The sequence below is a fragment of the Choristoneura fumiferana genome, chromosome 9 (genome assembly GCF_025370935.1).
Source record: "Choristoneura fumiferana chromosome 9, NRCan_CFum_1, whole genome shotgun sequence".
Classification (NCBI taxonomy): domain Eukaryota; kingdom Metazoa; phylum Arthropoda; class Insecta; order Lepidoptera; family Tortricidae; genus Choristoneura; species Choristoneura fumiferana.
In genome coordinates this window covers 5,003,939-5,023,422 of record NC_133480.1, presented here as the reverse complement: position 1 = coordinate 5,023,422, position 19,484 = coordinate 5,003,939, and the positions used below count along the sequence as shown (strand labels likewise).

The 19,484-nt window shown below is 40.6% G+C and overlaps 2 protein-coding genes and 1 pseudogene across 2 annotated transcripts; 1 reads left to right on the top strand and 2 right to left on the bottom strand.

Moving 5' to 3' along the window:
• Positions 1–3,240: 3,240 nt before the first annotated feature.
• Positions 3,241–5,060, bottom strand: LOC141430788 (KIF-binding protein-like). The gene has a single exon (XM_074091643.1). It carries the CDS (start codon positions 4,932–4,934, stop codon positions 3,279–3,281), a length of 1,656 nt encoding a protein of 551 aa, XP_073947744.1. The 5' UTR covers positions 4,935–5,060; the 3' UTR covers positions 3,241–3,278.
• Positions 5,061–7,807: 2,747 nt separating this feature from the next.
• Positions 7,808–15,018, bottom strand: LOC141431477 (myosin light chain kinase, smooth muscle-like). The gene is given in 7 exon segments (XM_074092666.1): positions 7,808–10,381; positions 11,671–11,887; positions 11,890–11,964; positions 11,967–12,101; positions 12,689–12,817; positions 14,272–14,428; positions 14,989–15,018. Coding segments are annotated over 6 exon segments (729 nt in total). The 3' UTR covers positions 7,808–10,381; positions 11,671–11,684.
• Positions 15,019–15,034: 16 nt separating this feature from the next.
• On the top strand, positions 15,035–18,394 carry LOC141430787 (uncharacterized; annotated as a pseudogene).
• The last annotated feature ends 1,090 nt before the right edge of the window (positions 18,395–19,484 follow it).

The following is a 19,484-nucleotide window of genomic DNA, read 5'->3' as shown; positions in this document are numbered from 1 at the left end:
AAGGGTTAACTGTGATTTGTCACTAATTACATTTAGCACTACCGCTATAATGTTAGTTTAATCCTTCTATGTCCAAAGACGAAATAAAAGGCTTGTTTCTCTATTTCATTTATGAATGTTAAGTCACAGATATATGTGATGTTGTCTCTGTTTGTTTTGTCCGAATAAACAGAGACGGCATTATAATTTTCTGTCACATAAAAGTAATCACTGAGTGTTGAAACAGACCCTTAGTCTTTTTAGAGAGTCAGGTTCCGAGATCCGATTGCGACATTGATATTTCAAAATTCATAGTAACTTAAGAAAGTCCTAGATAATGACAAAGAATAGTTCCTGCTCAGAGGCGTCTTTACCTATAGTGCAGGGTGTGCGTTGCACACGGGCGCAGCGGTGTTAGGGGCGCCGGCCGCGGCAATTTGTACCTATTCCATTTTGATAGCGCTCTTCCTAGATGGCGCTATGATAATTGCACACGGGCGCTACATGGGCTAAAGACGCCGCTGTTCCTGCTTGTCCAACTCTGCGTCATGCTCGACCTTGAGTAATCTAATCATAAAGCAGCGTTCGCCGCACTCTTTTTGTCAAACAATTGATGACTTTTCCACTCTATTGGTTTTATGCTTAATGACTAATAAGCATTTATATTACTTATAAATAATTACAACGGAAAAGTGGAATTTGAAAACGTGTTTATTTCGCTATATTTTTACATGTACAGAAGGCGAGCTGATTCCAAACATTGTACGTATATATGTTTCGGTGTAAGTAGAAGGAAAGTTACAAAATTATTATTATTAGCATTGCGGAGAGCGTCGGTTTTGCTCGGGCGCACTACAGTGAATATTAAGGTAGCGTTCCAATATTGACGACCGCAACCGACGACCGTGACACACGACCGCGACCAGTGCTTTATTTCACTTAGATACAAATGAAGGCTCCACGGGCCACGGAAAGCACGTGTGTAGTCACCTAAGTAACTTTATGAGTTATAGCGGTTTGAAAGTTAGTCATCACGAACAATTACTATGGTTACCATTTATTTAAAAGATAAAAAAATAGATTTTATATAGTTTTCAGATTATCTAATTCAGTAGTACTGTGTGAGCTCTACATTTTGAGAATAAAATCTCAATTTTAAAAAAAGGTGACTAGGCATGTTCTTTCCGTGGACCCTTCAAATACAAGTTACAATGTATAAGCGGTAGTCTTTGTTTACTACTACGCGACGGTCGCGCGACAGAAGCGCGACTGCAGCGCTCCGAGCTAGCGGTGGCTGATACTGTGAAGCGCGGCTGTCGCTAGCGGCGGCGTCGCGACTTAGCCGCGCTACAGCCGCTGTAATGTGAAGGGACTCGCTGGCAGCGCTTCAGTCGCGCGACAACTTATATGAGAAAGCGCTCTTAGCAACGGTTCCCGACGATCCGCGGTTCGCGGTTGCCAATATCAGTATCCTGAGGTGCTGTTTCAACATCCATTTGATTATCGTTAACGACGGTTAAATGTGATGCCGTCACCGTCTATTCGAACAAAACAAATAGAGACGGCATCACACCTAACCACCAGTTAACACTAATCAATGGATGGTGAAACAGCCCCTTATTGTAAGTTTTCGTTTACAAAATACGTCTCGATCGCATTCGCGTTAAAATCTTCATTTGTATAGAAACACGAACATCGCAACATTCCGGTAGAGGCGCTGTTCGTGTTTCCATACAATTGTGAGGTTTTAACGCGAACGCGATAACATTCAGCTATAGGCGCTGTTCGTGTTTCCATACAAATTGCAGCACTGATTTGCAAATAACGGCGAATGAAACTTAGCCTAAAGCAGAATCGACCAATATGTCTTAATTCCTTTGTTTTGAAACTTCCTTTCTTCTTACTGAAGTTTCTGGTAAAAAGTAATAGAGAGTACAGATATATTGATGTCAAAACCACTGTCAAGTTTTTGATAACATGTTTTGTAAAAAAATAAGCACAAATCGTTCTATGGACCAATGTGAGACCGCTAAAGATAAATATATTACGTGTGATGAAGCATACTGTGTTTTATTTGATTGTTTATATAATCGCATAACATTTGAAAGTCATGTTATGTTTGTCATGATTTTTAGTTATAATTTTTTTCTCGCTATCGTAAATTTTACGATTTCTTTGTAGAACTCTACAGGGTAAGGTTGGTTTGTTTATAATAATTCTAAACAATTAATGTATTCAGAGAAAAAAGCATTATGAAAGATATTATGACTTTCAACGGTTATGCGAATTGATTTGGAGCGGTTTTATTTTTACATCAAAAAGTCTTGAGATACCTACTACTTCCCTAAACAAATTTGATACTCACTAGTAGCTAATGCCTACATTGAAATATTCAAAACTGTCTAGGCATAAAAAATATCAGGCGCTTTTATTGAACGTGTTTCCCGTAATTGCTATACAGTCGAGTTCGTAAACTTGCGACCAAAAATTTGATCAAAAATATCTGAACACGATTCTACACCGTGAACAATAGAGTCGTGTTCAGATACTTTTGGAAACCACGATGTAATTTTAGGGAATTTCCAAGAGAATTTAATAAAATCCCGGAATTTCAATTCAACTGCTGTATCTAATCATTTACGCGTGCGAAGCCGCGGGTAAACGCTATTACTTAATAAATCCTTCCTACTAAAATTATAAATGCGAAAGTTTGTAAGTGCACTCACTGAGAGAATATGTTTGTTAATCTTTCACGCTGAAACGGCTGGACGGATTTGGATGAAATTTGGTAGGTAGATAGCTGGACATCTGGAATAAAACATAGGCTAGGCATAGGCAAATTTTGACCCGATATTCCCACGGGATACCTAGGGATAAAATCTTGAAATAACAACCGCTGGGCTTAGAGCCATGAAATTTAGTATGTAGGTAGCTGGCCCTCTGAAATAACACATATCTACTTTTTATCCCGATATTCCCACGGGATAGGGATAAAATCTCGAAAGATTAACTGCTGGGCTTACGAGTCATGTTTGACATGATTGTTTTTAATGTACCTGACGTCAATGAAAACCACGATTCAGCTCATGAATTGAATAATCAGACAATAAGGTGAGAGTATTTTAAAGATACGCGACCCCCTTAAGGGGCATCCGCGACCCCCCCGGGGGTCGCGAACAACAGATTGAAAAACATTGATTATTAGTATTGTAGGTTTAGCTACGAAATGAAATAGAAGTAACTTTACCGATTTTTATTCGATTATGCAAACATTCACTAATTAAATTTGCCAAACGAACCTAGTGCTTCAATATACCCGAGCTGAAGCTTAGCTGGGAAGGGCTCTTCGCACCCATCTGCCCGCTCAGCCTGCCCAACTTCCCGTTGATTGACGTCGCTGCCTCCATCTTCCTCAGAAACATATTCTTAGACGAAGCGTTCAACGTCCGTCCAGTCAGCGTCTTGTTCGACTCAGACCCCAAAGAGTTGATGATGGAGTCCGCGTCCGCGTCCAAATTAAAGATGTTGGTCTGCGACTCCTCCCGCCACAACTTCTGCAGATTCAAAGCCATAAGCTCCAGTTGCACCTGCGACAGCTCTCTTATAACATCGATCTGTACCGACATCACGTTGTCGCACGTTTTAAGCAGAGAGTTCAGGGTTTCCAGAACGTCTGCTCTGCGCTTCTGGATGCTGTACTGATTGTCGATGTTGCGCTCGAAGAAAGACAAGTGCTCGTAGAGCTCCGCCAGCTGCAGCGAGCACGAGATGTACTGCGCCGGGTGGTGCTCGAAGTCGTAGTAGTGCTTCGTCCGCATCAGCCACTTGTGGGTGAAAGCAAACAGCTTCCGCGCTTCGTCGATGCTGCCAACCTTGTCCTGAGGCACGCGCGCTTCCATCTCTTGCAGATCCAGCGAGGGGAACAGGAACAGTTTCTCGGCGCAAGCATCCCCTTTGGATTTCTCCGCGCCCATGTCCTTTAAGTTCTCTTCCTCGAACTTCTCAGCGTTGTCCTCTTGTTGTGCCAAATCGACGGTTTTCCACAAGTCCGCTTTGGAAGCCTCTTCGGAGAAATACCTGTTCAAAATCTTCTTTTTGGAGAGTTTGAATAGAGTGAGCCCGTATTTGACCCAGTGGTGGCCGAGCTCTAGGAAGTGGATCTCGAAGTCCGCTTTCTGCAACACGAATTCTTCGGGCATCAGTTTGCAGTTGTCGTGGCAGGTGCGGAGCACGTGATAAGCCGCGCAGAGGTGGTGCCGCGCGTTGCCGAGTTGGTGTAGATAGGTAAAGTAGTTTCCGAGGCGGGCCGTGCGGAGTGCCCAGTCCTGAGGAGTACCCTCTTTCAGCTCCAGCTGTCGCCTCAACGCAGTGTGATTATAAAGACTGTACTTATCTGGGATGTTTAATTTGTTGTACAAAAAAGCCTGCATCTGAACGTTATTGGTGATGACTTTGTCGATTTTCTCGGGACTGACGCGCCGGACGGTCGTCAAAGGTTCCGTCGTGAACAAATCCTCTGCGTCCAAGTACTGGTCGGCCTGTGATTTGCTAATTTTGTCGTAGAGCTCTTCTGTGGCTTCGAGGATTTCGCGCGCGAGTGTAATCTGTTCCAGTTGGATTAGATAGTAGCAGAGGAGGTTCTGGATACGGAGGTAGATGAATAGACACTCGTCTCTGAGTGCGTAGGGTTTTAGTTTCTCGAAGACTCCGTGTAGAATATTTCTTTTCTCTAGTAGGGAGATTGGCAAGGTTTTTGCGGAGAGAAGTGCAAGGTAGCCCTCCATGGCGAGGGAGCGAACGAACTGGTCATGGTTGGTCTTTCCGAGAAGCACCAGGTCGCTCCCCAACGCGTGGATGTCCTTCTTCAACGACGGCACTCTTTCCGTTGAGTTTTTTGATTTGATTGTGGTTCTCACGCTCTCGAACGTCTGGTTTATCCTGTGTAAGATTTCCATTTTTTTTACGGCAACAGAACTTAATAATTTTGCGTGTCACGTTTTGCTGTTATTTAGCGTTTGAAAATATGATTTTCAATTCTTGATTTTCAGTTGTGACTGTGACAGTGGTGGACTGTTTGAGGCCAGTAACCAAAGCGGTTTAATGAAAAAGAATTATACCTAGGTATTACGATCAATTCCCGACGCAAAAAAGGAGTGATAAAAGTTGATGCCAAGCATGCCAAGTCTCTCTGTTTTTCTGCCTCTGTCATCGTAGTTCTCGTAGGACCAATTTCGATGCGGTCCTTTTACGTGACAGCAAGGTTCCTTACGGTGGTTTTTAGTTCTGTTTGACAAAAATCGTTTCAGCCTATTTTCAGGTACTTACTGGACTTTGAAATGACAATGTGGGGGGTTTTTCAACTCGTCCAAGTTGTTATAAGTTCTCTTCTTCTGTTGCCCGCGACTCCGACCACGTAGTATTCGTGCTATCTCGCGGGAACTATGCAATTTTCCGGGATAAAAACTATTATGTCCTTCCTCGGGACTTATCTGTGTAGGTACAATTTCATTAAAATCGGCTCAGCGGTTTAGACGTAATTGAGTAATAAACATCCAAACATCTTCACAAACCTTCACATTTATAATATTAAGGGGCTGTTTCACCATCCATTGATTAGTGTTAACTGACGGTTAAGTGTGCTGCCGTCTCTATTTGTTTTGTCAACTAAAATAATTGGCATCGCAATAGAACGAGGAAATGTAGCCACCAGCCTTAGGGGCTACTCCGAAATTCGAAAATCGAAGTTCGTGTCGTTCCGTCTTTCTGACGCTTATACTATTTAATATTTGAATCACTTTATTATAAAACAAAATAAAGGTAGCCCATGGTTTCTGCCCCAAACGGTTCAAAAATGTAGGCGCTACCTGTTGGCTACTCCCTGTTGGCTGTAGATGGAGTGAGAGGGACGGTAGGTACGATACGTACTTTGATTTTCGTATTTCGGGCCCTCTGGCTGATAGTAGCGATCTGGATGATATTTATAAATAGATTTTTAGGCTTAGAATAAATTGGTTTTAGTTTTATTTTTCTTTTATACAATACGGTATTTGACAACTCCTGAATTTTCCATATCTTAATATTATTATGAAAATATAGATAGACAGACAGTGTTTAGCGAAGAGAAAACGTAAATCGGTTGAAAATTGGATTTAAAGTGTTTTTTTGAAAAATCTATATACCTGTCTCTTTCTCGAACGCTTATCTCTATGCAGCAAATATGGCGGTACTGGCGTGTGACGTCACATGCCAGTATGTCTTTCTCTGTCTAATCTTGAATTTCAAACCCTCATAACTTTGTTATTTGTAAAGGTAGCATAAAAATTGTTTTTCTATTCGATAACAGGCATTGTGTAGTGTTAATTTATAAAACATATACAAAATAGTCAAATACCGTATTTGATATTTTTTGTCAATATATACACCGTGGGTTTTAATAACCCGAAATATTTTAACAGCGTATCCCTGACGATAATACGAGTAAATAATGTTATATCAACATGGTTTCAATAATGTGTTTTAATTAAACTACTATTTCAGTACAAAATAAATCAAATTAATTGACCGCTTCTTTGTGAACAAACCTTTACATATATTGTGTACATGTATTGTGTAAATAAATACTTATCTTTAGGCTACGACGAAGTTATAACTCGCTACCAATTTTATTTAGGTACTTTAATTTTCGATTACACTTCGAAAATAACTGAATATTATTGACCTTTACATGTCAAGAAGCTTTAGCAGTGAACAGGTTAACAGCAGATGCCGAAGCGTTGAAGTGTTAACCGAATAAACAATGATGTTACGAGCATAAATTAATTGTTAACTCAATTGAAAATTATATTTTGACATATTTATCCACTTACTAGCCGTTGCCCGCGACTTCGTCTGTGTAGAATTCGTTTATCGCTATCCTGCGGGAACTGTAGTTATACGAGATAAAAAAAACCGGCTAAGAGCGTGTTGGACACGTCCAAAATAGGATGTATGTCCAACTTTTTGATCTCCGTTTAGATTAGAGCCATATTTAAAAAGTTTGAATTAATTTTAAATGCTTTGAACACTGAATAGCACTTTATATTGGTTATGATGATTGAGTCGGAAAATGTAAAACGGCCATTTACATTCGCATGAAAAATCCCTGCCACATTAACGAAATCACATAAAAAATAAAACCACAATTAACTCTTATCATATTTATTTTACAATACCCCTGGGCTCGGAACTTCTAACGTAGGCAACACTTTATATATCTATATCGATAAAATTGATATACATAACATAATTAATCTAGACAAAGCTGGCTCCTTTTAAATACCTACTACTGATAAAAAAACGAATAAATTCGAAAAACTTTTTTGTCACAAAAATATTAAACGTGCTTATTAACATTTATTAATCAGTAACAACTTGCTTGGTTAACGACAAGAAAATACTATAATAGAGACCCTATTTAGGATACAATTTCATTGCTGTCGGTTTTGAGACCCTAGATCCATGGGGACCAGAGGCGTGCACAAGATACTCAATTAAAGAAGTGCTCCTGGTCAACTAAAGACCAAAGGGCTAGCAGCTGTCGCAGCCAACGAATGAGGGTTACTTGACAAGCGTGACAAGTTAGTATCATAGATATAGATTACACTAGTTTGCGCAAATGCAACTACTATATAGCCAATATATAGCCAAGGGATAGCCCTCATTGCAAGCAACACCATAACGTCCAACGGACTTCACGACACTAACGCCATCTCACCATATTTCATCAGAGTCTTTGTATGGGGATACAAAGACTGACCGCTAACTGACTAATCATGACTACTGACTGAGTCGAGCCCCACGGCGCGGCGGGCGGCGCATTTGAATAGATTTTGCGCGGACATCGGGGAATTCACATCGCTAATTCGCTCTTGAGACGTCACAGTAGATATAAAAAAGTGTTGATTTCATACAGATTGAGGTGTTTGAGTTATCTAGTGTTATCTATATCTGTGGTTAGTAAAGTGAGGTCTGTTTGATGTACGGTCTTGCTTGCAACTGGCTTATTTAGTTATTTAAATAAATGAGCGCTCACCAGTTGGCGCCACTGTAGACGAAGGTCCTCTTAAGTATAGTGGTTAATTTGTTATTACGGGCGTGAAAACAAAATTTACATTTAAATCATGTTTAATACCTTAAAATCGTACCATAAAATATCGAGCACAGTGTTGCGTTGCCCCGTTTTGTTCGGAAAAAAGGGAGGACAAAGGTTTCCGAAAGATAGAACTATCTCAAAACACATACATTAATTGCCCCGTAACGCATATTTGCCTTAATAAATTCCAGGTATTGCAAAATATTTACAAAATTATTTTAATTATAAAATAAATAAACCGCGCAGCTCACCCAAGAACAATGAGATTTGACATTTCGGAGAACTCTCGCTACACTAGCGCCTCTAGCGGCGAATTCATACGCGATAGCCAAGGGATAGCCCCGATAGCCCTCATTGCAAGCAACACCATAACGTCCAACGGACTTCACGACACTAACGCCATCTCACCATATTTCACCTGTCATCAACCTGTCAAGTAGATAGAAAAAAACTTTGGTTGGGCATATGCGCTTCCGCAAAGCCACGCTTGAACAAATGAGTTGTTTCTGTTTAGACTATAATAGTGATATTGTCTAAAGCCGATTCTAGACTTGCATGAAAAATCGTGCAAGTTGCATTACATTGCGGCGCTCGATTGACCACAACGAACTCGTTGGCTTTACGGCCTCGCAAAACAAATATAAATCAAAGAAGAAGAAAAGAAGTCTAAATTCGGCATAACAGCCATAAGTAACCAGCTTTGTGTATATCAAACCAATTCATAAAACGCTATAACAAGCAAATATCAGAGTCAAGTCACTTCACGCATAGAGTCGTTGTTGAAAATTAAAAAAGCGTATTAATACTCGCAGGGCTAATAATAAGAATAGAAATGTTGCGAGTAACGCAAGGCGTCTATCTGGCCGAAAAGCCATGGTTCTTGCAGTTATTGCAGTCCAGCAGGGCTACTACGAAATTCGAAAATCGAAGTTCGTGTCGTTCTGTCTCTCTGACACTTATACTATTTAATTCGAGAGCGAGAGGGACGGTACGATGCTAACTTCGATTTTCTAACTTCGGAGGCCCTCTGAGGTCTTATTATCTAAAACTTGGAATCACGATCATTTTCACCACTTGTTTTTGTCACATGGAGTAGGATGGTGGTAGGGGGGCGTTAGCAATACAGCCACTGATCAAATAGTAGATTGTACAACGAGAGCATAAAACGAGCCATTTTACCCGAGACGTTCATATAATCGGTACGGTGAGGGTGGATAGACGCGTCGAGGGGAAAATGGGTTTAATGCTTGAGTTCTAAACTCTTGTTTTTCACTTCGATTGTGAGGAGATGAAATAACAACAGAGGAAACATTGTTTACTTACAAGGTACCTTTTATTTTTCATCATTGCTAATATAATTATAAATTTTTAGTTTTATTAACTTATTTTGATTTATTTGATTGATTTTTAGTTTAATATAAATTAAAAATTATTGAAAAAAATACATAGAAACTTTTTTGTTAATGGCTTTAACATCTGATTGCCTTCGTCTTAGACGAAGGTTTTACTTAATACACTAGTGCATAAAAAGTCAGTTTATGTCGCCTAGATCCAGCATAAACAAGAACTTTACGAGCAAGAGAAGTGAAAAATATATTAACACTTTCGTACCTTGTCATTGTATGCCTTCTGACAGTTTTATATAAAACTTTAAACAATAAGTACTTAACAGCGAAACGACTCTTTTGGTGTAAGTAAATAAGACTCAGAAATATAGCCATCGAATCACTGATATAGATACACACATCCTACTTTTTAAACAAATAACATTAATATTCAGATAACTGATCATCTTAACTAGTAAAGTTCATGAATCGTTTGCATGTCATAAAACAATAATGCCAAATGACGTGTCTGTCAATTTGAAATTTCGACTTTAGCGACATATTCATTTGATAGGAACTTGTTTAACCTTTTCGCCGCCACGTCAAATACAAAAGACATCATCCATACGCCAGACTTCCATATTGCAATGCCTAAAATTGAACCTTAACACAATTGAACGAAGGTTGCTTTTGCATTGAAGTAATAGACGTATTGGGTCGTTGGCGTCGAAAAGGTTAAAAATAGATAGACCACTTATTTGGCTGATGCCTACAGCACGACTGAATGCGTGAAGCGACGTAAATAAAAACCTAACAAGGAACAAAAACTTAACATTGATAACACTAGGTACTGCGACTTGACATCTAGAGACATCACGTCACATTAAAAAAAATGCACAGATATAATGAAATCAAAACTGTTTTCACCCGCTGGTCCGATCACAACCTGGAAATAAGATTCGCATTGAAAAAGCAAAATAAATCATTGCAAACGGGCTTTATACGCAAAGTTCAAAATTCGTATCGTTTCCTCCCGCTCACGCTTATAGCATTGATTAGGCGAGTGAGGGATGGTATGATTCTAACAAGGAATTTCAAAGTAGCCCCTAGGAACGTCACTTGCTATTTTTTATATATTATATATTTTTTTATTTGACTGGATGGCAAACGAGCAAGTGAATCTCCTGATGGTAAGAGATCACCACCGCCCATAAACATCTGCAACACCAGGGGTATTGCAGATGCGTTGCCAACGTAGAGGCCTAAGATGGGATACCTCAAGTGACAGTTATTTCACCGGCTGTCTTACTCTCCACGCCGAAACACAACAGTGCAAGCGCTGCTGCTTCACGGCAGGATTAGCGAGCAAGATGGTGGTAGCAATCCGGGCGGACCTTGCACAAGGTCCTACCACTGTATGCTCACGAGTGAACATATCTATATGCATGGACTAATACGAGTATCTGCATTGCTTGTGGAAAATCTATCTTTGACTTTTATACGTTATTCTTTTTTTTAATTTATTGGGGGAAAAAAACAGATACAGACACAATTAATAGCAATAGTACATTAAAGTAATGCGATAAGTATAGCCTACATCCTAAAACAATTCCCACTAACAATAACAATGTTAAAGAGACGATTTTGCCCTGGCCGGGGAGAATTTCAGCATTTCCCTTCATAGATACATATGTTTTTTAAATTATCATTGCCTGGTGAATCAAAGCATCTTGGTCTGTAACTTTTTTTTCCAGACTATTTTTTAAACATTTACTCTCTGTTAAATTTATGTTATCTTATGTGACAGATATCCATAAATAAATATCTGCCACATAAAATAACAGGAACTTAACCTCAGCGTGTTTTTAAATTTCTAAATCCAACGGAACAGTAGAGACTACGAGGCTTTCTTTACAGGAAAAATATCGTTAGATGGCGTTGTATCGTGAGAACCGTTTGATCACAGTCTGCTTGTGATTGGCTCACTTAGGTGTTTAATCTACACAAAGTGTCACAAATATCAACGCAGTCAAACGGACCTGACGATAGTATCTCCAAAGCCTGTCACAGAAATCCTAATTAAACATCAATCAAAGTGGTTATAAAAGCGCAGCTTTTGACATGTCGAAAACAAACATCAGAAATGAGGAAAGAGAGCATGACACATCAAATTCGCAACAGCAGATCGCAGAAAAAAAAATTGGGTACCCAATATCGCTTCGCAACAAAACTTACACAACTTCGGTCGTTCAGTCTTTGGAGTTCGACGGGCAGCGTCTTCTGTATGGCGCCGACCTTCTAGGAGACGCACTATACGCTCTAACACCAGCATAGAACTTCCCCTTCTGCGTGATAACTTCCAATCTGGCAGAACCTTCCGCTCTTCCGTAGTCGTTCTCCACGCTTATCCTGTACAATCCCACATCTTCGATAGTCACATGTTCTATCTCAGAATCCGTATCTCTTCTTTCTCTTTCAGCGTGATTCTAGACGAAGGTGTGACTATGATGCCGTCTTTGTCCCACGTGGCCACGGTGAGGGTAGACCTTTGACGGCGCATTGGAAGACTACAGTTTCTCCCTCTTCAACGACCTTGTTGAATGGGTAAGTGTAGAAAGATGGCGGCATTTGACGCCCTGGACTACTGAGGCGCTTCAGTTCGGGGCCTGAAGAATATTAAACAAGTTTTTTAACTCGCGCTGCTCAGCAAAACGTAACCCTACAATCAGTGGCGTAGCTATAGATAGGCCTCACGAGGCCTCTTTTAATGCGATGCGACCATAAAAAAGGGGCCTCGCTGATACAACTTCACCCACGTCTACATTAGTCCACGCTACGCCACTGCCTACGATACAGTCTACTCGTGATCACGACCACTGCATTATTGTGGCCGGAACGTCGAGTTCATTTTGATGATGTTGGCAAGCTTCCACTAGATGGACAGACGACATCGTGAGAGCTATGGGCTATTTGTGGATGCAAGTGGCAAGTTGTTCATTGAGGCATTCTAAGGGGGAGGGAAGGGGAAGGCCGTCGTTCAGCAGTGGACATCTCCCGGCTGATGATGATGATGAGTTTCAGCAATAAATAGTTCGTGATTAAGTCCCGATAAATAATAGTTATAAGACTATTGGGAAGTAAATGGCGATCGAAGAAGAGGCGATCGCGGACATTGTTAATTATCAGGTCCTTCGAATAAAGGTAGGTCGCAAAGTTAGCAATATTTTGTACGATGTCATTCGTACGGACATACCTGGCGTTCTTGTTCTAGACACGGAGCGGGCGGGGGTGCTCCGCGGGGTTGAGCGGGGCGTGGACGCCGCGGAGAGGAGCGCCGGCGGCCGGCGCAGACGCTGACACAGCGTGTTAGGCTCACCCGGCGCTGTGGGGACAACAATTGGTGTAAGTAAACAAACAGATCGATAAAGAGACTTAATAATATTATATTACGATCATTGACATCTATGTACCTTACGGCACTAGACTGGCTGTTTGGAACTAAACGCGCGCCGCATCAATCATCTATATTAACTTGAAAGTGGCTTCTAGTGTTGAAAATGATCGAATGAAACAAAATGTTTTTTTTTTGCTTTCAACCGATTTAAGGAAAAAACCATTTTGTTTCATTCGGTTATTTTTAACACTAGAAACCACTTGATAAAAATATTTTGTTAAATAAAAATAAAAAAAGTTGTAAATGTTTTTTTTTCCAATCGGCGTCGTTCATGTCCCTAATGTTTCGCTCCAGCCTTGCTCCAGCACAGCAGCGAGCGGTTAAACGCGGTTACTGTCGAGACTACACGGCCTTAGACTTAAGTCGCAATCACATTTATTTGTCGTGTTGTGTTGTGATGCTCTCTCTCTCTCTCTCTCTCTCTCTCTCTCTCTCTCTCTCTCTCTCTCTCTATTCGCTGGGTGCGAAGTTCTAGGTGGGGGTAATGAAAATGAAATAATATCGCAGCGCTCATAGTGGCCAAAAGTAAAAATAATGTAGGCTATGCAACACGTCATTAACAAAGCAATTTGTTTAGACTTAACTACCTAATTTTAGTAATAGATGTGTGTTATGATGCGACCTTGAATTATTGAACACTGTCCCTGATTTGTTCTTAATTCCTCGACATCCCGGACATGTCCAGCAGATACCAACAATTTTCCTTTTGAAACCGTTTGTGCTTGAAATTTTATATTGGAGTGATACTCACAAACCCGGTCTTCAAAATGGTACCCATTTCGATTTGAAAACCATATTTAATTTATTACTAGCGATACAAGAACAATTATATATGTTTAGTATTAATTAAAGAAACCGTTAAAGTAGCTTTATCTTTTTGTTTTACAGTAAAAGTACAACTAAACATGAAGTAAACAAACCTTGACATAACCAAAATAAAACACACTTTTTGAATATTTTTTACTTACCTCATTTAAATTTAATGACAAAAAATTAAATCACAACCCTTTGTCCACCCAAATCACTGTATCACAGTAATTTTGTATTATAAATTAAACGTGATATTTTTGATTTATGTCACAAAGTTGCGATGAAATTTCAATGCGTCACAGCCTTGCTTGCGGAAGCTAGGTGGCGCTAATGTCGTGCTCAATGAATGTGAACGCAACCATATAAAATGTATGAAACCGATACCGTTTGATGCGTTATAACCTTGTCTTGTCACGACACAACACGACAGATAATAATGTGAATACGACCTTAGGTACTTGGTTCTTTCCGAGATACCAACACGAAATTAAGCTAAAAAACAATTCACCCAGTCACTCGTCTACAAGGACATGCTCTTCATCATCACCTATTTGATCAAAACAAGTACTCACGGTAGACCACCAGGCAGGCGCTGCTGGAAGCCTTGCCCAGGCTGTTCGAGGCCTCACAGGTGTAGGTCCCCTCGTCATCAGCGGTCACTTGCTTGATCTTCAGACGGGCAGCGCCGTCTTCGAAGGTGCACTCCAGGTATGGGCAGTCACGGATCAGCTGGATAAATAGAGTGACAAGTAGTTAATAGTATTTTCCAAAAGTTTTCCCGTCATGAAATTATCAAGATATCAGTCTGTCAATAAATTATAACACTAAGGACGAATCATAGAACATAAACTGCATAAAACATCTAAAATTTCTTGACATCAGGAAACTGTCACGAAATCGTTATTTTGATAACTACATCGAAACTATCTATTGGATGCAACAACATAGATTATCTGACTTTTTATCAACTTTACCACAAGGTTTTGTATATATTTATTTAAACACACTATTACTTGCTTTACTGACGCATATAGACCTAACTACTAACTTTTGCCCGCGGCTTCGCCGCGTTGAATTCGGTGTCGCGCGCTGTTCCCCGGGAACTGTGCATTTTTCGGGATAAAAAGTAGCCTATGTCACTCCATGCCAAAAATCACGTTGATCCGTCGCTCCGTTCCGACGTGAAAGACGGACAAACATACACACAAACACACACTTTCGCATTTATAATATTAAGTAGTATGGATTTACTTATATTTCGTCGCTTAATTCTTCAGATATAAATTAACCAGGTAGTCCTTTAAACTACAAGACAGCATTGCACGTTTCTTTATAGAAAAAATAAAAAGTAAAACACCGATTCATATCCTTGCCTTGCTCTATTGCTTAGTCTGTGGTTCATTCTTTTTCCGTGCAAGACAGCGAAGCGGGCGCATAATAGGCGCTCCGTACGTTTTTTACAATGCCGAAGAGACTTTCAGATAGAGAATCTCAAAAAATCCTGAAATATCAACAGAAGATAAGGAAAATTCAGAAATCTTCTTCAGAGGATTCATCCGGTAAGTATTGCAAAGTGCTCGACGACCTAAACTATAACCTCGTATGACGCCATTGATCACCTTGTTCAAAACCGAACATAAACACGCCGGGGGTTGACCGTGAGTCAACACGAAGGCAAAATAGCATGTAAGGCATACAGTTCGAAATGAATGTATGCTAAAATGCACCATAGCATAAGTACATAACCATCGGCCAAACATACCGATCGTATTGCGTGTAACAAAATGGCTTCCATTTTTAAGTTCAATTTTTTTCTTTGCATGTAAGAAATACTATTCGAAAGGAATGTATTCCAAAATGCACTCTATTTAACTCACTTTCCATACTTTCTTTGTAGATAGTGATGGCAATGACCTGGTAGAAGTCTTTGTTGAAGAACCGTATGAGGAACCGGAAATAGTACATGAGGCCGACCCAGGGGCGCCGACAATTTCAGTTTTAAAAGAGCCGGATCCGGAACCGCAATTAGACCCGGACCTGCTCACGGCACTCGGAGAAACGGTGGATGATAGCCCTCAATACGGGCCACATATCCATACGAATTTGGCGCAACGATGGCAGCCCATATTAAAAAAGGGTCTCCCAAAGGAAACCAAAGAAAAATTATTGAAAACTTATCTCATACCAGAGAACTGTACATTGCTGCAAGCCCCGAAGATAAATGCTGAAATTTCAGCGGCGGTGCTGGATGTGGTACGAAACCGAGATAAAAAGATAGAAGCTGCTCAGCAGCAACTGGGTGCTGGAATCACAGCTATCAACAAGGGACTTACTATCCTACTCACGAGCGAAGACAAAGTAACAGCTACAAAACATCTTAGCGATGCCTGTCGCATTTTATCAGACCTCCACTATATGGAAACGCAAACTAGGGCAAAATTGGTCACACCAGCTCTATCAAAGCAATTCCTAAATGTCATTCAAGACTGCGAAAGAGATGAGACCCTGTTTGGGGCCAAGCTACCAGAGAAGATTAAAGCCTCTAAGGCTATTGAGAAACAGGGATTACAAATTAAAAAGATTGTCAAAAGTACAACTGGAACAAGCAGCGCCCCGACAGCTCCACGCGCTGGCTATCAGGGAAACTGGACAGCCCCTCGCGCTACCCGTCGAGCAGGGGGGGGCGAGGAGGCCCGAGGCGAGCAGCACCGGCGCCGCCGCGCAGGCCGGCCGCCCTGCCGCAGTCGAGGCCGGCGGGCCAGAGCAAACCACGTGCAATGCAGCACTAAACAAGGTACATGCAGGTCGCATTCAATATTTTTACAATTGTTGGTACAACATGACATCTAACTCTTTAGTATTAAGCTGGGTCCTTAATGGATTTAGTATACCATTTATAAGCAAACCTTACCAAGGAAATACACCTATAAATTGTTTTAGTCAAGCAGAGAAAGCTGACATGCAATTAGCTATTCAAAACTTAAAAGACTTGGGAGCCATTACTATTTGCTCACCTTCAAGAGATCAATATTTATCAAAAATATTCTTGACTCCCAAACCCAACGGAGCCAAAAGATTTATTTTAAATTTAAAAAACCTGAATAAATTTGTTGAAAAAGCTCATTTCAAAATGGAAGACTACAGGACCGCGGCCAGGATCATACCAAAAGGTGGTTTTATGGCCACTATTGACTTAAAAGAAGCATATCTTCTTATACCAATAGCCAAACCTGACCGCAGGTACCTCCGCTTCCAATTTGAACATGAAAATTTACAACTTGTAACTTATGAATTCAATGCAATGCCTTATGGGTTGTCAGTAGCACCACGAACTTTTACTAAACTAATGAAAGAAGTAGTAACTCATTTGAGGTCACAAGGATTTAAATCAGTTTGTTATTTAGATGATTTATTATGTATAGGCAAAGACTATACAGAATGTGTGACAAATGTTCAACATACTGTAAGATTGCTGGAATGTTTGGGGTTCATCATAAATTACGATAAGAGCTCTCTCAAACCTCAACAGTGTAGTAAATTTTTAGGTTTTATATATAACTCGCAAGATATGACCATCTCTCTCCCATGTGACAAACAACGAAAAATTCTTCAGTTAGTTCAAAAGTTCATGCTGCTCCCAGATTGTACCATTTGTGATTTCGCACAATTAATTGGTGTCTTAGTAGCGGCCTGCCCGGCAGCAAAGTATGGGTGGCTTTATACAAAGATATTAGAACGACAGAAATTTCTAGCATTACAAAAACACCATGATTATAAAGCGAAAATAAAACTCTCCAATTTAATATTAGAAGATCTGGTATGGTGGCAAAATCATATAAGTTCCATTTCTTGGTCAATGGTACCTCCGGATTATTCACTTGAGATATTCAGTGATGCTTCCCGCACTGGCTGGGGTGGTTTTTGTGCTGGAAATAGGGTAAATGGGGCATGGAAAACACAGGAAATGGAATATCACATTAATTTCCTAGAATTATTAGCCGTTTTCCTATGCTTAAAATGCTTTGCGGTTTACCATCTTAATTGTGCTATCCTATTACGTATTGATAATACAACAGCTATAAGCTACATTAACCGCATGGGCGGGGTACAGTTCCCTCACCTCAACAACCTAGCTAGGCAAATCTGGCAATGGTGTGAGATGAGAAACATTTGGCTCTTTGCGTCATACATAAACACTAGAGATAACACAGAAGCAGATGAAGAGTCCCGCAAACTAAACCCTGATACCGAATGGGAGCTAAGCGATCTTGCATTTCAGAAAATAATAGATCACTTTGGCCAACCTGAAGTGGACTTGTTTGCATCTCGGGCTAATGCCAAATGTCAAACATATGTGTCATGGAAAAGGGACCCCGAGGCCTTCTGCATAGATGCATTCACCATTAACTGGTCCAAAAATTCTTTTACGCATTTCCTCCATTCTCGGTTATAATTAAATGTGTTCAGAAGATTCTTTATGATAAAGCCACAGGTATCATAGTGTTTCCAATATGGCCCTCACAGCCGTGGTATCCATTATTAAAATCCCTAGCAACCTCGGACATTTTATATATGCACCCAGATGAACACTGTGTTCAATCACATTACAGGAGCCGGCACCCGCTGCACGCGCGGCTTACCCTGGGTGCTGCAGTGCTCTCCGGCTCGCGTTCTCGCGGCTCGGCGTGCCGGCCGTCTCTCAGGAATTGATGATGGCCTCGCTTTCCAAAAACACTCTCCAACAGTACAACGTCACGCTTAAAGCCTGGTGGCATTATTGTTTAGAAAATAATCTTGATTTTTTTAATAGTAGCATTTCGCGGGTCATATCTTTCTTATCAGAGCAATTTAACAGAGGAGCTTCTTATGGTACTTTAAATAGCCACCGATCAGCAATTTCCTTATTTTTAGGAAATAATATTGGTTCAAATGCATATGTAAAACGCCTCTTAAAAGGAGCTTATAAATTGCGACCCAGTTTGCCTAAATATAGTCACACATGGGATCCACAAAGATTATTAGATTATATTGCTGATTGGTACCCTAACACCAGCTTAACTGTAGAAAAAATCACCAAAAAATTGGTCATTTTACTCGCCCTCTGTACAGCCCATAGGGTTCAAACCCTGTCTCTGATAAAAATTAACAAAGTCAGCATCGGTCCAACGGGCGTGAAAATTATAATTACAGATATCATTAAGACATCGGCAGCTGGCAGAAGTCAACCCATCTTGTTTTTACCTTACTTTCGAGAAAAACCTAACATCTGCCCTGCAACCGTTCTTCGAGATTACATCGCGCTCACGCGCGACATAAGACCGGAGAACGCGCTCAATCTCCTATTGACTGTGAAGCGGCCCTTCAAGTGCGCCACAGCACAGACTATAGGCAGATGGATCAAGCAGGTGATGGCAGAGAGTGGTGTAGACGTGGCGGCGTTCGGTGCGCACAGCACGCGGCACGCCGCCACGTCAGCCGCGGCCGCCGCGGGGGTGTCCGTTGACACCATCAGGAAGACTGCCAGCTGGACAAACAATTCCCAAGCGTTTGCTAAATTTTATCACAGGCAGATTATAGATGAAGGCAGTTTCGCTAGGGCGGTCTGCCATATCTCAAATGACATAAACTTGTCATTGGAATAATTTTGTAAACTTTGATTAATAAGTGTTAATGCCAGGTCAGACAATTCTGACCTTTGTGAACATATGAGACTGATTAGTGATTAACCTTTGTTATGATGAGACTGATTACTGATTAAACTTTGTTATGTAAACTGATTACATTA

What these genes read in the sequence shown, in the direction of transcription:
- LOC141430788 (XM_074091643.1), bottom strand. Translation starts at nt 4,934, where the DNA reads ATGGAAATCTTACACAGGATAAACCAGACGTTCGAGAGCGTGAGAACC.